Source organism: Callospermophilus lateralis, chromosome 5 (genome assembly GCF_048772815.1).
Source record: "Callospermophilus lateralis isolate mCalLat2 chromosome 5, mCalLat2.hap1, whole genome shotgun sequence".
NCBI classification, from domain to species: Eukaryota; Metazoa; Chordata; class Mammalia; order Rodentia; family Sciuridae; genus Callospermophilus; species Callospermophilus lateralis.
In genome coordinates, this window is record NC_135309.1 from 94,075,911 (window position 1) to 94,092,273 (window position 16,363).

General features: G+C 34.3%; 1 protein-coding gene across 1 annotated transcript in view; it reads right to left on the minus strand.

Moving 5' to 3' along the window:
* Adgrv1 (adhesion G protein-coupled receptor V1) overlaps positions 1-16,363 on the minus strand; it is a 522,757-nt gene that overhangs the window by 179,503 nt on the left and 326,891 nt on the right. Inside the window, exon 84 of the mRNA XM_076857025.2 lies at positions 2,732-2,910. Coding sequence (XP_076713140.2) covers positions 2,732-2,910 — 179 coding nt within the window. The remainder of the gene's footprint in view (positions 1-2,731; positions 2,911-16,363) is intronic.

Sequence of the window (16,363 nt, forward strand, 5' to 3'; positions counted from 1 at the left end):
CCAGACACACATGCAATAAATAAATAAAATTCAAATATATAAAAAATTAGAAATTAAATAATGTACTTCTAAGCAACTCATGAGTCAAAGAAAAATAATAGACAATATTACGTGGCTCAAAATTTGTCTTGGGAAAGAACAATATTGATCAATCCCAGAAAAACTGATCGAGAAAGAGAGAAAAAAGTGAGAGAAGATACATATCATCAATATCAAGAATGAAAAAGAATATATCACTACAGATCACACAACTTTAAAAACAACAGAGAAACTGTGAGATGGAATTGACCAAACTATGTTATGTACATATGTGAATATACCATAGTGTATTTCACCTTTATACATAAGTATAAGCCACCAATCAAAGTAAAATAGAAGGAAAACCAGTAGAGGAGAGGAGACGAGGGAAAAAGGAAGCACTGCATACTGAAATGAGCAAATTATATTCCATGCATTCATGATTATGTGAAAATGAACCCCACTATTATGTATGACTGTAATGTATTAATAAAAACATAAAAATTTTGATTAGTTAGGTTAAATGGAAAAGTTTATAGAAAAAAGACAACTTACAAAATTAATGAAGAACCAGAAATAGGAAAGATGAATTGTTGTATATATTTTAAAGAAAATGAATATATAATTAAAAGTCTTTCTATAAAAAAACCTTAGGCCTGGCTAGCTTCCTGTGAGTAGTCTTATTACTAAGGAAGAAGTCCTTAACAAGACTTATAGTCTTGTTCTGCTAATACAAAAAGAAGGGTCACTTCCTGACTTCTTAAAAATGTGATCGGCATTAAATTTGACAAAAACTTTTTTAATAATAACACCTTACATATATTAATGCATTAGCGATTTGGAGAAATCTCTTCACTATGGGGAAATTTATTATACCTACATAGTGACCTCTGCACAAAAGATGAGCTATTAGATAAATCACAGAAGCATAAATCGTAGTATTACCTCTAGAGAAATGGCATGCTTTAAAATGATGATATAGGTAAACAATACTTTAATACAAATAATGTGCCAATTTATATCCTTATATTGAGATTGAAGTGATATTAGAAATATGAATCCTTTGAATCACAAATAAGTTCACAGGAGTATTTTATATGAATTAAGTAGAAAAGTAAGCTATAATATAGAATCTAGTCACTTTGGGTCTAATAATTCTACAACATTAAAACCAGATAGAATTTCATGTAAATTTTTTTACATTTTGTTTATTATAATTTAGTTGGTCATAGAGAACATCTTATAAAAGCTTAAGGTGGCAAATATTTTAAGAGTAAGTTATCTGGACATTCTTGTGTGATTGTTTAGTACTCCCTGTAGCAATCCTTTCAGAAGCATCAAGAGTTTCTCTGAGTTAATATCACTTCCATCTCGTCTCATTTATCAAGGCAGGGTGGGGACACATGTAAAAATAAAACTGTCATCAAATGAGCCCTGCTTTGCCAAATAATTCATGAAACTCATGGAAGGAATAGGCTGCTGGCCACCAGGGCTTGCCTCACATTTACTTTATATTTAACAAAGAATGTTGCACAATTTTCTAAAATCAATCCTAACAGCCCAAGATCTAAATGAAAGCGAATAGTCAATAGTAGTAGAACATAAAAGTTATAATAATTTTGAAAAGACACTATCATTTCTTTCTATAAGATTATAGGTTTTTAGAATTTTGTATGGATAAAATACATTATAATACTATAATCAGCATAAGAAAATTTTCTTGAATCTCAATAAAAAGAATGATTAAAAATAGCATATCAGCACGAGTTTAAATGTGTGTTTTATATAGCTAGGCTTTGGCTGAATGTTGTGTAGAGTATGTGTCTGTGACTGCCTAAAAGTGAAATATATGTGCATACATCAATAAGAGGTATTTGTTAAGTATATGACTGATCAGACACACTAATACTAGTGAAATGACTTCTGCTTGTATACTATTTTACCTTTTAAAGATTTTTCACATCCACTAATTGAGTTTTATCTTCACAATCCACCATGAAATAATTAAGTAATACTATCCTCATACGATTATGGATAGACTTTTCCTTCTTGTTCAGAATGTTACTTTTCCTTTATTTCCAGGAAATCAAGGGAGCTGGTTAAACTTTTTTATTACAAACGTTTGCTTTAGCTTTTCCCTGCATGCAGAATCAATAAAGGAGAGGCTAAACAGTCTTCAAAGCTATAAGATGTCTGATTCTGGGTTAAAGCACACACATATGTGTGTGTAAAGGAGCACTGTATTTCAAAGATTACAAGGGTACTTTGATAGGAACATCTGAGAAAGACATTGTCTCCTCATGTAGTATATAGACAATGCATTCTTTTTGATACCTTTTTTTTGGTATTTAGGGGTCTTGTGGTTGATGATGCCTGCTACCTTCAATTCCCCCTGAAAACACACTCTAGATAATGTCCATACTCCAAAAAAAATTTTTTTTTGCTGATTATCAAAATTTTCATCATGCCTTGATTTTGGTAGACATGATCATTTGACTCAACCTAATAAACTAAATATGCTAAAGTACAAATTACCGTAAACTTTTTGATATACCAACTCACCTGAGAAAATTCCATCTATCAGAGAAACCTGAGAGGCCATAGATTCTAGTTTAAAGAAATCATAGAGGAAGTCATGCTTCAGACAGCGTGCTGGGAAAGCTACCGGCACAGAAAAGCTAAGAAGGCAACGTGCCCTCCTGAGTGTACTTACAGGTCACCATGAATGAGTCCGTAGATCTGTGCCATGCTCTGATGATAGACACCCTTCAAAATAACTATGAGGAGAATCACCACAAAAGATGGAAGGCCCCAACTCAGAAGGAAAAACAGCAGATACCTCCTCTCTGTGTGTTCATCATTCATCACAAGCACGTACCAGAAATTCACAGACTAAGAAAGGAAACAAAAAATGAACAGGCTCTGGTTTAATGGCATTTCACAAACTTACTTGGCTTAAGTGTGAAGAGTCAGGGACCAGCAAAGGCCTAGGATCTACTTAATAATTACTGTTTTGATGTGATTTTTTTAAAAGTTAGTTCATACATACATTCTTTCATATAGCCAAGAAATTCAGCACACTTCAAAAGTCTAGGAACACAAGAAAATATTTAGTTTACTTATGTATCTTTTATTTTTCTTAATTTGCTCTGTTTTAATCTCAGTTATAATCTTCTGTGACTGTTCTGTAAATCTGTCCTAGAAGAAATGTGCACTGATATTCAAATTTGCTTCCCATGTGAACAATTCATGATGATAACGAAATAAAAGGCCCTACGTTTTTAGGCTTTTTTTTTTTAAAAAAATAGAGCATTATAATTACACATAGGAGTTGGGTTTATTTTGACAAAATCACCCCTGCATGAAATTTGATTTCAATCCTCATTCCTTTGGCTTTTCCTCCTCTCCTTCCTTCCTTTATACTCCCTCCTCTGTTCTACAGATCTTCCTTTTGTTCCTTTATTTATTTATTTTTGATTGGTACTTTCTACATACACATAAAAGTAAAATTCTCTTTGTTATATTTATATATGCACGTAACATGTCTTTTAAAGAATTCATTCTGCATGGCCTCCCTTTATCCATCCCTCCACTCTGCTTCTCCTTCTTCTACATTAATGATCTTTTCTTTATATTATTCTATCTTTCCCTCCATTTTTCCTTTATTTTGCTCTAGCTTCCACATATGAAAGAAAACATTCAACCTTTAAGTTTTTGGGTCTAACCTATTTTACATATTCTTCACTTCCATTAATTTACCAGCAAGTGCCATTATTTCATTCTTCTTTCTGGTTGAGTGAAACTCTATTGTGTATATATCCATTCCTCTATTGACAGACATCTGTGTTGATTCCATAATTTGACTATTATGAATGGTGCTGCCATAAACAATGATATGCCTGTATCACTACAGTATGCTGAGTTTAGTTCTTCTGGATAAATAAATACTGAGAAGTAGGATAGCTGGGTTATATGGTGGTTCCATTACTAGTATTCTGAGGAATCTTCACATTGCTTTCCATAGTGGTTGCACTAATTCATAGTCCCGTCAATGACTGCATCAGTGTACTTTCCCCCCACATCTTCACCAGCATTTATTATTATTTGTGTTGCTTTTTGACAATTTTTATTCTTTGAGGGCCTAACATATGGTAGGGCCAGACACTATTCCATTGAATGGGGTAATTGTGAAAATGACCCTAGTCTGAGTCCCAGTGGGAGACAGAGAATAGGAAACAGAAATTGATCACATGGAGAAAAAAATAATGGAATAGATTTTGTGGCTTCTCTTTCTCAGTTTATACTACCTCTTTTTTGTAATTCACTTGACAAACATTTGAGTGCTTACTAAATTTCAAAAATCAGTCAAGCCAGTGAGGATACAGGAATGAAAGTGACAGGGAAAGTATTTACTATCCTAAATCTTAGATTTCAAGCTGAGCAACAAATAATTAAGGGCAATATTTAACTTATACTTATATCTGTTATTTCTTATTAAAATAAAATATATACAAGGGGACAGCACATGGAGAGTGAAGGGGATGTGGAGAGAGGTTAGGTACATGGGAATAAGGAAACTGAGGCCTGCAGATATTATTTTTGGCCCCAAAGCCTATGCCTAGTTTACATCAAGCCAAATCTAGAAATTATATATTCTGTCTTCTAGTGTTTTATTTCCACAAGGAATTCTTGTATTTAATTGTGAGTTAATACAGTAATGACATTGAATGTCATGATAGACATATTTTACAACTATTCACTGGTAAATCATCCTTCTCAATTTTATGTGGTAGAAAGCATGAATGTAGATGAATCACACACATATGTATGTGGTGTGTGTGTGTGCACGCGCGCACGCACATATAACAGTAGGGGGATAAACCCAAGTAAAGATTTCTAGGGCCTCGGTTATGTGTACAAGAAGATTATTATAAAGATTCAATGATATGGGAGGGCAACCTCGCATGTGACTGAGTTAACTCCCCTACTGGGCAATGTGGCACCCATGCTGCTAGACTGCCTTGCTCTTCTAGGTTTGAGTAACTGTGTCTTAGCACGGGTCTTCCTACAGCCCCATGGGTGGAGCTGCACTCACCTGTTCCTTTGTAATATTACCCCTTGCCCTGTTTAGGATAGAATGTTCCATGGAAGTGCCTTGTGTGTGTCCCCTTCTCTTACTGTGCCCTTGGGTATGGCCTACCTAGATGTCAGTCAACCTGCTGACAGTGGACATCATGAAGATAGACTCAGCCCCCTGAAACCTGACCCCTTGCCTCATTTGAATAGGTTCTCCTCAATAAAAGGGGTCAGTACGTGCTCGCTCTCTATTCCTGTGGATCCTTAAGGTCAGAGGAGCCATCACAGTGATCCCAAAGAAAAAGGTATTTGTGTCTCTTGTGTGGTTATTTTGCACAGCCCAGTTAGCCCAGTTTACCTGGAGTGACCTCTGAGCCATTTAGTTGTGAACAGAAACCCGGCACAATGAGATATTACATATAAAGTCCTGAAAAATGTGTACACTCTCAAATCTGCTGTTAATATGTGACCAAAGAGAAATAGGTTAAGATCAAAAGCAAGTAATTATACAGTAAAAACCCTTCTTATGTGAGAAAAATATATTTCTAGTGTTTGTGGGAAGGCTTTCAGATTCTGTTAACTGAGGCTTCCAGGGAAGATTCTATCTGGACCAAATTGGCCTTGAGGGATTACTATTAGTCCACACTAGTGAAGGGAAAAAATGTTTGGTTACTTGGATATTTCTGTCTCTGATTTTTATTTCCTGTCAGCACTTCTTATCTTTATGTACATCTGCTTATATCTATAATTATAAAGCATGTTTTGAGTTGCTGCTTATGTAAATTTGTTCTAACTCCTTTTCAAAAAAAAAAAAATATAAGGTTCAAAAGTGTTTTTCCTCTTTTTACATTTAGCATAAGGATGTGGACCCAGGTAAATGGGATGTGTCAATAGTCTGATGCTGAAGTAATCAATACTGCGAGTTGGAGGATAAAACTGCACACAATGTAAGGATCACTGATTAATCTATCTCCAAAAGAGAAGTGCTGGTTATTAAGTAGATATTTGTGTGTATCCATGAATCATGGTGACTCAGTGCTCAATGGAGCAGTAGCTGGAAGACTCAAAAAGGAGAGTACTGGAAGGAGGTAAATGACTTCTAAATTGATTTACCATGATGAAGATTGGGACATTTGCAAAATGTCTGCTTGTACACAGATGGACATCAGATCCATCAGGATCACTGGACCTTTCGGCAACTGTCTGACCTTTACCATAGGCTAAGACAAAATTGAGATAAATTAATTGTTTGTTAGATTTATATATGCAATACTTCTGTAGTGTTGCTAAATTCTTGGATACTTGATTAAGCCAAACAAGCTTCAAATTCTCACAAGCTTTTGTCAATTTGAAAAAAAATATACGTATACGTATACATGCATATATATGTGTTTGTGTGTTTATTTATCTACCTACCTATCTATTCCTTCTTAAGAGAATCCAATCACTGAGGTATACTCCAAGAACAGCATTTCCCATTACGTGTCATTTTTAAAGCTACAGAATGCAAATACTATGCAATAAAACAATATTTAATTATTCTAGAATTACTATGTGGTCTATACATAAGATTTGTTTTGACTAACTCCTTTCAAATATTACTTGAATTTTATTTAAATACAGTAAGGCAGGCATGTGCTGGGACACACCTAGCTCGTGAGCTCCCCTTTTCTAAACATTGTCTACCTTCCTTTCCTAGAGGAGGGCAGAGTGGGTTCAGCAGCTCCTATGCTCCCTGACTCTGCTCCCCAGACACAGATGATTTGATTAGGGGGAGAAGGCTGGCCTAGTTTGGTCACATCTATCATGAATTCCTTGATTCCTTGATAGTCTAGGTGGGTCCACTGAAATAAGAGGGCGCATGAACTCGGGGGGCAGTCACAAGCATAGTAAAGACAGTGGGCCAGACATAATGGTGCATGCCTGTAATCCCAGTGGCTTGGGAAGCTGAGACAGGAGAATTGTGATTTCAAAGCCAGCCTCAGCAATAGTGAGACGCTAAGCAACTCAGTGAGACCCTGTCTCTAAATAAAATACAAAATAGGGCTGGGGATGTGGCTTAGTGGCCAAGTGCCCTCAAGCTCAATCCCTGGTACCCCCTCCCCCCACCCCCCAAAAAAAGAAAATGTGACTGTAGAGAATATTTTGGGAAGACAAAACTTTTCCCTTGCTCACAGTCCCATGTGAGGTCCACCTGCACTTACAATTCATGGGTTCAACAAGTTATCCTACAAAAGTATTATTTCTTTTGTCATTGCAATGTTTGGTTATATTGGCTCAACTTAGTTTTTCTTTCTTGTTCCAAAACAACTTGACTGAGGTGTGTATTGTTATCCTCAAGCAGTGGAATTAAAACCTCCAATTATTGATATTGTTTAAACAACAGAAGATAATAGAACATTTGACTATCCTCAGTCCCTGAAATCATGGCTCCTTCTTTGTAATCTAACTTAAGAGCATCAAGAGATCAATATGTTTACACAGCAATTTCATGCTGGCAGATACGTGTGTGTGTGTGTGTGTGTGTGTATAAATATATGTATGCATATAGAAATATATAGGTGATTTGCATGTCTTAGTGTTTGTGGGCTTTTAACCAATGCTGGAACTAACAGCATGCAATTAAATGGTGTCACTATCACTCAAACATGCCTCATGCTAGCTTGAGCATGGCTTGTCTGTCTTATGATTTTCTTGCTAAAGACTAAGTGTAAGATAAATATTTCGATATCTAAGTCTCTACATTTCTATCTGTAAGCTTTAAAAATGTCTTTAGAAACACAATATGATGATGGATAACAAAAATGAACAAACTATATTGTTATATTGTGTATATACAAATATGTAGCAACAAATCCCATTACTATATATAATTATAATGTACCAATTAAGAAAAAAAAAAGAAACATGTTCTGAGTCATCTCAATATGGTTAAGGTCAGACAGTTGCTGGAGGGCCTAACTGAAGAATGTCCATCTGTGTAAAAGCAGACACTTTACAAATGTCTCAATTTTTATATAATGAATCAATTTAAAATTAGTAGGATTTTAAGCAAAGCATTATATCAAATTTAACCAGCTACTTTAATCTGACTTGACTGTTTCTATAATTTGCACACACTCAGAATACAAGTTTCCTACCACTAAGATTGTTCAAATTGATGTGATGTTGTCTCTGAAAACAAGTCCTAACAGATTCAAAAATATCATCAGCATTATACACCATCAAATTGGCCACTTGGAAAGAGATAACAGAAAAAATACTTTGCAGTTTAAAAAAATTAGTAATATTAGTAGTTTACCACATCCTTACTACCAACTTGGCATAACTGAACTACCATCATCTTTTTTAAATACATTTTTTTAGTTGTATATGGACACAATACCTTTGTTTTGTTTCTTTCTATTTTTATGTGGTGCTAGGGATTGAACCCAGTGCCTCACACATGCTAGGCAAGTGCTCTACCACTGAGCCACAACCCCAACCCCGGCAACCCTCTTATTTTTATTATTGCTCACCAGTAAAGGATGATGCACTTGATTTTGCATATTTACCACCATTACCAGGATATGAAGATTACCTGAGTGACTGTGCTTAGGAGAACTTAACTAAAAGCAAATGTGAATAAGTGTAAAGAACCTTATAAAATTATATTTTTGAAAACTTCATATTATAAACAGAATCTACAGAAATATAGAAAAAGAATTTGCAAAGTTTCCCCCAAGATAATCTTCCAGGTGAATAATAAATAATATAAACAATGATATTTTTAAATTATAAAATTTTGAAAAAACATGATGATTAGAAAATTTTTGCTTTGGATTTTTGACATGGTCCTGGATGAATAAAGTGTATGTTTTTTTGCCAATATAATTTGCTCTCCTGCGTTTTAATTTCATACTCTGGTAAAAGAAGAGGTTAAACTGAAAGTTATTAATAACTTCCTGACACAATGGTTGAATTATTATAGAAATAATGATTCCTTAAGTAAAAAATATTAATGGCATGGTTATACAGACAACAAATTTTGGCAGGAGTACAGGCCTTTTAGATCATCTGACCATGACCTCTTATTTAGAGATGAGGAAACCAATGCAGTGAGATAAAATCATACCTTTTTCTCCTACTTAGTTATGGAACTAGGAAGTAAAACACCATCAAAAGTACCCTGTGAAGACTGATTTTAAATCGATGATTAATTTCCATGGAAATTCACATAAACATTGGCAATATTACCATGTGCATGTGAGTTTATTTTCTTGTCCTTATCACTTCCCAATCCCTAGTTTATATGTGAGTGGGATGTTTTTTCTTGATATGACTATACGTAGAGATAACTACTTCTCGTTCCCTGTTCATTGTGTACCAACATTTAAAGAAAATTGACAAAGGCTGTAGAATATAAATGGATGAAACATAACTGTGAGGTATGGCAGATAATTTTTTATATCTATCATACAAAATTAAATTTTGTAGTTATCTAGTAAAATACTTTGCATATAATCTTCATTGAAAAACATCAAGTAAATGAAAATGTACACAATCTATTTTGAGTATTTACCATTTTATATTGGTATAGTTCTGAATTTATTCATATATAAAAGAATGTGCTTATTCCAGAAAGAATGTGTATATATCTCACATTAAGCTACATCTCATTTAATCCAGACAACTTATCTCCTATATTTTATTTGCTCATTTCTGTTTACACAGAAGAAAACTGGAGATGGGAAAAGCACATTCCTCAGAATTAGCAACTGAAGCTATTAGAATTTAAACTGATTCTGCTTAAAATGCAAACAACCAACTAAAACACTCATATATGATTTAGGTCAAATATGAATATGAATGAAGTAAGATTGTGGTGTGCAAGCATGTTTACTAACATTCCTACATAGACATATCAATTTCTATTCTTATTTCTTTTTTATTATTTATTATTTTTGGTAGTAGGAATTAACCCAGATAAGCCTTATCACTGAGCTGCACCCCCAGCCCTTTTTATTTCTTATTTTGAGATAGGGTCTTGCTAAGTTGCTTAGGGGCTCATTCTGTTGCTGAGGCTGTCCTTGAACTTGAGATCCTGCGCCTCAGCCTTCCAACTTTCTAGGATTACAGTAATGCGCTACCACACCTGGTAACAAAACAAAATTTTTACCAATAACTACCATTTTCCAAGTATCTACAGAGGAAAATAAGACATACCTTGTTAAATGTTTTGATTATCACAGGTTGTAGTTATGCTCTCAAAAGTCTCATAAATAAAGATTCATTATTTATATAATCTTCATATAAATTAGCATATTAGTAAGCCAAATTATAGAACCAGTTTAGGTGTCTGTCAATGGATAAGTGGGTAAAGAAAATGTGGTGCAAGTGTGGAGTTTTATCGATCCATAAAGAAGAATGAAATTATGTTATTTTCAGGAAGGAAAATGAAAGGAACTTGAGAGCATTATGTTAAGTGCAAAAAAGGCAAACTCCAAAAGTCAAGGGTAGTGTGTTTTCTCTCAAATGTGGAAATTAAAGAAGAAAAAAGTAAAAAAAAAAAAAAAAAAAAAAAAAAAAAGGTGCATGGGGTGTCTCATGAAATCAAAATATTAGTAGAGTAGAGAAAGGGGACAGGGGAGGGAGGAGGGAGGGTAAAGGGGAAATACTGGGGAACCATACTGACCATATTGTCATATCACACTACCATCTATAATGAATAATTCACCAATAAAATATATGGATAACAAAAATAGGTTCCTTAAATTCCCTAAATTTTCATGGAGTGTGGAATACAGATTGGTATCCAGGAAGTTCTTTAATATTTGGTTATTAATCGTTTCGCTAGAATCCCTGAACTGACTGATAGCATCAAAATTTAGTCAGAGATGATAGATGTTATTAATCTCTTCATTACCATGTGTTTTTAATCATTCATTTCAGATGAGACTCTAATAAATGTTACCACATGTCCTTGCCCCAGTTTTCCTCCCTCCTTCTTAATATTTATTGCATGAAATAAATTGCAAGGCTTTTTGAGGATTGGAGAATTCAGTATTTCCTGGGTATGTCATTTTTATCTCAGTAATTACCACTCTGTTGTCCTTAATACTTTTGATGTCCCTTCAAATTAAATCAATGACAAAGGAAAAACAGGGATAATTTTAGCATTTCCCTTCCTGTTGCTATGCTCTGGCACTAAGTAGCCTTTCTATTAAGGAATAAATAACCTGCATATTTGCTTATTCATAAACTGGTTATGTGAAGAAATTAAGGCAGAAGATGTGAATAAATGCTCAAGTACAGTTGTAATTTCCAACCTTATTTTACCATTTAAAAATACATTTTTCAAATGAGCTTTAGTTTTGGAAAAAAAAAAAACATTACATTTGGATTAAACTGTGTCTCTAGGCATGAGATGCACAGACTGCAAGGATAATATAAGATTTGGGTATTTTTCATAATTGGAGCACATTGCCATAGAGTGAGTTAAAGTTATGATAGGAAGTTATCATTAAATTGGGCCAAATGAAAACTCAGGCAAAATTACATTTTTGGTTACTGCCATTGTAAATGAATATCTCAAACAATTTACTTGCAATTTATTTTCCTTCTTGGCTTAACTCATGATCTAGCAGTCCAACTGGGAGTATCTTTCATGTAAATAACAGCAAAGGCATGTCTAGAAGTTTATTCTATGGGTACTCCCTAAGTAAACAAATATTCATAGTGCAAAAATGATCAAGAAAACATTATCCACAATAGCAAACAATAACTGGTAATAGCAAGAATTTTATGAATCAGAGACCAAAAAAGTAATCACAGAATTACCATATTACAGCATAGGAAAAAAAGTACAGCTGTACATAGGGAATTCAAAAATGTCCAAATTTACACACATATATAAATGCATTAACAGAAATATACACACACAGAAATGAACACTCATGTGTACTTGTTTATATATTTATAAAGATTTGTCTATCCATGGAATATTCCTGGAGGTATACACAGGAAACCATTAGCAATGTTTAGCTTTGGGTGTGGCATTGAGAGTAGAACAGAAAATGGAGACTGTGCCAGATAGCAAGAAAGAGATATATTTTATTTTATATTTCTCTGAAGTGTCTGTTTTCTATCACTAGTATGTGCTATCTCTAAAATGAAAGCAAATTAAAACAGAAAAAAGTAATGAAAAGAAAACAACTAGTGAAATAAAGATGGTACAAGATTTTAAAACTCTCATTGTCAATCTTTCTTTTTCTTTTCTTTTTTTCTTCTTTAGTTCTTGATGAACATTTATTTTATTCATTCATTTATATGTGGTGCCAAGAATCGAACCCAGTGCCCCACACATGCCAGGCAAGCACTCCACCACTGAACCACAACCCCAGCCCGTCAGTCTTTCTTAAAGTAAACATGACCCTGTGGTCTTAAGGAAGTGGAAAATTTCGATAATTCCACTGAGTGGTCTTATATGAAGGGCAAACAGAAAGATAACTCAACTTCCATGGCCAAAACGTGAATTTGGGAGCTGTTTGCTTTAAAACAAAATAAGCAAAATATTTTCTTACTAGATTCCCACTGTGCACTGAATGCTTTCCTGTTAAAGAAAATGGAAGCCTGAAAAAGAATCAAGGCCCTCAGTTAGGAAGCCTGCTATGAGTCATGCATGTACTTTAATAAAGAGGTTAGAGATTATCCAGCTTGCTAAGGCTTAGCAGCTAGTTAGTGTCTGCTTCATTCAAAGTCAGCCTTCTTTGCACTGTGTCAAACTGAGTCTCTTCTGTAAAAAAGGTCTAAATTACATTGTGAAAGTGAAGTTTTGAAGTCTCTGATATTTTAGCCCCACAATTAGCTTAACTGATAATTTGAGAATGGAGTGTTTAGTTTGTGCCAGGCAGCATTGTAAGCTGTTTCTATGTATGAATTCTTTAATCTTTCCACAGTTCTCGAAGAGAGCTACCGTTATTACAAGCTGATTTATCAGATAAGAAAACTTAGGCTTAAAGAGGTTATATAAATTGTTTACCCATATTTTTTCCTTTAGCTACTCTAAAATATAATCCACGTTTACTATAACAGCATTAAAAAGATATTATACAAAAATAAAATAAATTTTCACATGAGGCTCAGTGGTGCATGTCTGTAATCCCACTGGCGGCTGGGGAGGCTGAGGCAGGAGAATTGTGAGTTCAAAGCCAGCCTCAGCAACTTAGGGAGGCACTTAGCAATTCATTGAGATTCTGTCTCTAAATAAAATATATGTTAAAAAGGGGAGGCTCGGGATGTTGCTCAGTGGTTAAGCACCCCTGGGTTCAATGCTCAGTAAAAAAAAATCATTTTTTCAAAATAAGGTTACTTATATGCATTTATTCTAAATGTGAAGGTGTAATGCAGATTAAAAATAAACATTAATAATAAACATTAATAATTCTGACAAACTTAGGCAAAATATTATAAATTAATGATTAACTTATCATTACAAACTATGCACTCACAGGCATTGAACCAGATTCCTTCCTATATGACTTCCTTTATGATTTTACTATGAAGTAAAATCATTAAAGTGTTAATATTTTTTCAATTCAATTTGACTAATGGTCATAGATTGACAATAGTTTGGCCTCCTATATGATGTTTTAAAAATATTTTTTCAACTCAATTTGACTAATGGTCATAGAGTGACAATAGTTTGGCCTCCTATATGAATGTTTTAAAAATGGATTCCAAGTTGAGCATCATAGTGCACGCCTGTAATCCCAGTGGCTTGGGAGGCTCAGGCAGGAGGATCGCCAATTTCTAAGCCAGCCTCAGCAACTTAGCAAGGTCCTATCTCAAAAGCAAAACATATAAAGGGCTGGGGATGTGCCTCAGGGGTTTAACATCCCTGGGTTCAATTCTTGGGACAGAAAGAGAGAAAGAGAGTGAGAGAGACAGAGACACACACATGGAGAGAGAGGGGGGGGCGCAAAAAAGTTAGGGAGGGAGGAGAAAGGAAGGGAAGGAAAGGATAGGGAAAGGAAAGAAAAGAAGAAAAACCAGGAAATATTTTAGCCCACAGCATTTTATAAATGGGAAAATACGGGTTGGTAAAGTGACAACCTCTGACCACAAAATAACTTATTAAAAGTAACCTGCCTAGAATACAGAAGTTATTGAATTTTCCCTTGTGGCCACACCACAAACCATGAAAAATGTGGTGCACCATCTGAAACACATTAAACTTCGCTGGCACTTCAAATAGATTTCCTAAATCATAAACCATAAACCATACAGAAATCTAATTAATGTACTGAATGTACATCAGCCATAATCGAATTTAAGAGGAAAAGATAGATACCAATTGCCATTACATTGGGTGAAAGTTTTTATACTGTCTTGTTTAAAACTCCCTTAAAGCAGGAAATGCATCTAAAACATGTTGAAAGTTGGTAATCTCTCTGAACATATATATTTTAGTGACTGGATTCACTCTACTTCTAGTCTCTCTAACTTTTGACAGTTATATTGGCTATGAAAGTGCTAAAGATGAATCAAAATTTGTTTCCCCATTTTTTCATTTTTTATTGGTTCATGTTAGTTATATATAACATTAGGATTCACTTTGATGTAATTATAAAGGCATGGCATATAATTTGCTCTAATTCGGTCCTTAATATATCCCCTTTCTTTTCTCTCCTCATCCCTCATTCCCTTTCCTCTACTGATCTTTCTGCTATTTACTGACAGTTATTTTTTTAAAAAAAATTAGTATCTTGTGGATGTACATGATGGTGAGATTCACTGTATGTTCATACATGCACACAGGGAAGTTAGGTTAGATTCCTTCTCCTGTTTATCCTTTATGCCATCCCTCTTCCCTCCTCATCAATCCCCTTTTTCTACTCCACTGATATTTTTTTTCCCTAATTTTTGACCCATGTGTTCTGTTTCTGCCAAGTATAGTTACCTAGTCCACCTTTTTTGTCCTGTAGTAAAACTTCTGTTTATAGACCCCTCCCCCAATACTTTTCCCATTTATTATCTCTAGCTGCCTGGAAGTTTCTTATAGGAAAGAAAAGAATAAAGAAGAGTCTCTCACTGGATGGCAGACCACCTTGCTGAAACATGACACGAGAGTGGCTACTGTAGACTGGACACTGTAGGTTAAAATGTTGCCACAGCTGCCTCCATACTGTTATCCAAGAGCCTAAGTCTGTGAGGTGTCCTGGTCAGGTATCTGATTGCTACTGATTTTATGTTAAATTAAAATCTTGAGTTGTTTACATTAAATTTCATCAGATAACATCTTTTCCTGTCCAGTGTTCCATCTATCAGTACATTTCTCTCTGTTTGTTCTACCATAATCTTAATGCAGGCAGCTTGTTGTTTTAACTATCCTTTCAACTCTGTGTCATTTGTAAATCTGATAAGTGGTTTCCTGTGTTTTCATGCAAGTCATTAATCGAAAACTCTGAATAGGTCAGGGACATGGACAAAGACTTTTAGCACACCCTGGGAACTCCATTCCAGAAGATATGTGGGTACTTATTAGAACTACTAGGCACATACTAAAGTTATGCTTAGTTAAAACCTAAAGAATTCTGAGATGAAAAAATCTAGGAGATTTATTCTAATTTCATATTTATATTATATGTTATATGATTTAGATTTACTGTTATTTCTTATTTTTTGAGGGTGTGTTAGAGAACACTACATATTTTCCATGATTAGAGCTGCTCAAAGAGCTGTAAAACACTTATTCTATGAGTTAGAAATTATTGTCTCCATATGCAAATTTAGAAGCAAACCTTGCAGGGAGTTATTAATTTGATTAAGCTTATATGGACAGTGGTAATGAATTCAAACCCAGATCTAAGCAACACTTGTTCTAATTAGTTCTCTTAACTAAATAGCTCAGCTCTCTTCTCCTTCAGCCTCCACCATTATCTCACCATACCTGGGAAAATACTCCATCCGGAGCCTGGATGGTTTTCTTTCATAATAATACCACTTCACTTTCTTTCTGCTTTTATTATTAATTCAATATTGCTATACAATCAAATCCAACATCTTTCTTATTCAATTATAATGACAAAAAGCATATAAAAGAGCCTACATGTTTCTATGTACATAAAACAGTTCACATGCACAGAGAGAAACACATGAGACCATTTCTATCACAAAATGATTTAACAACTCCATTGTGCAAAAAACATTATCAAAGGCAGCATTTTAGATGAGATATTTAATTAGCAACATTAATAACTATTCATGGTCCAATTCTTTGTCAAGCAAA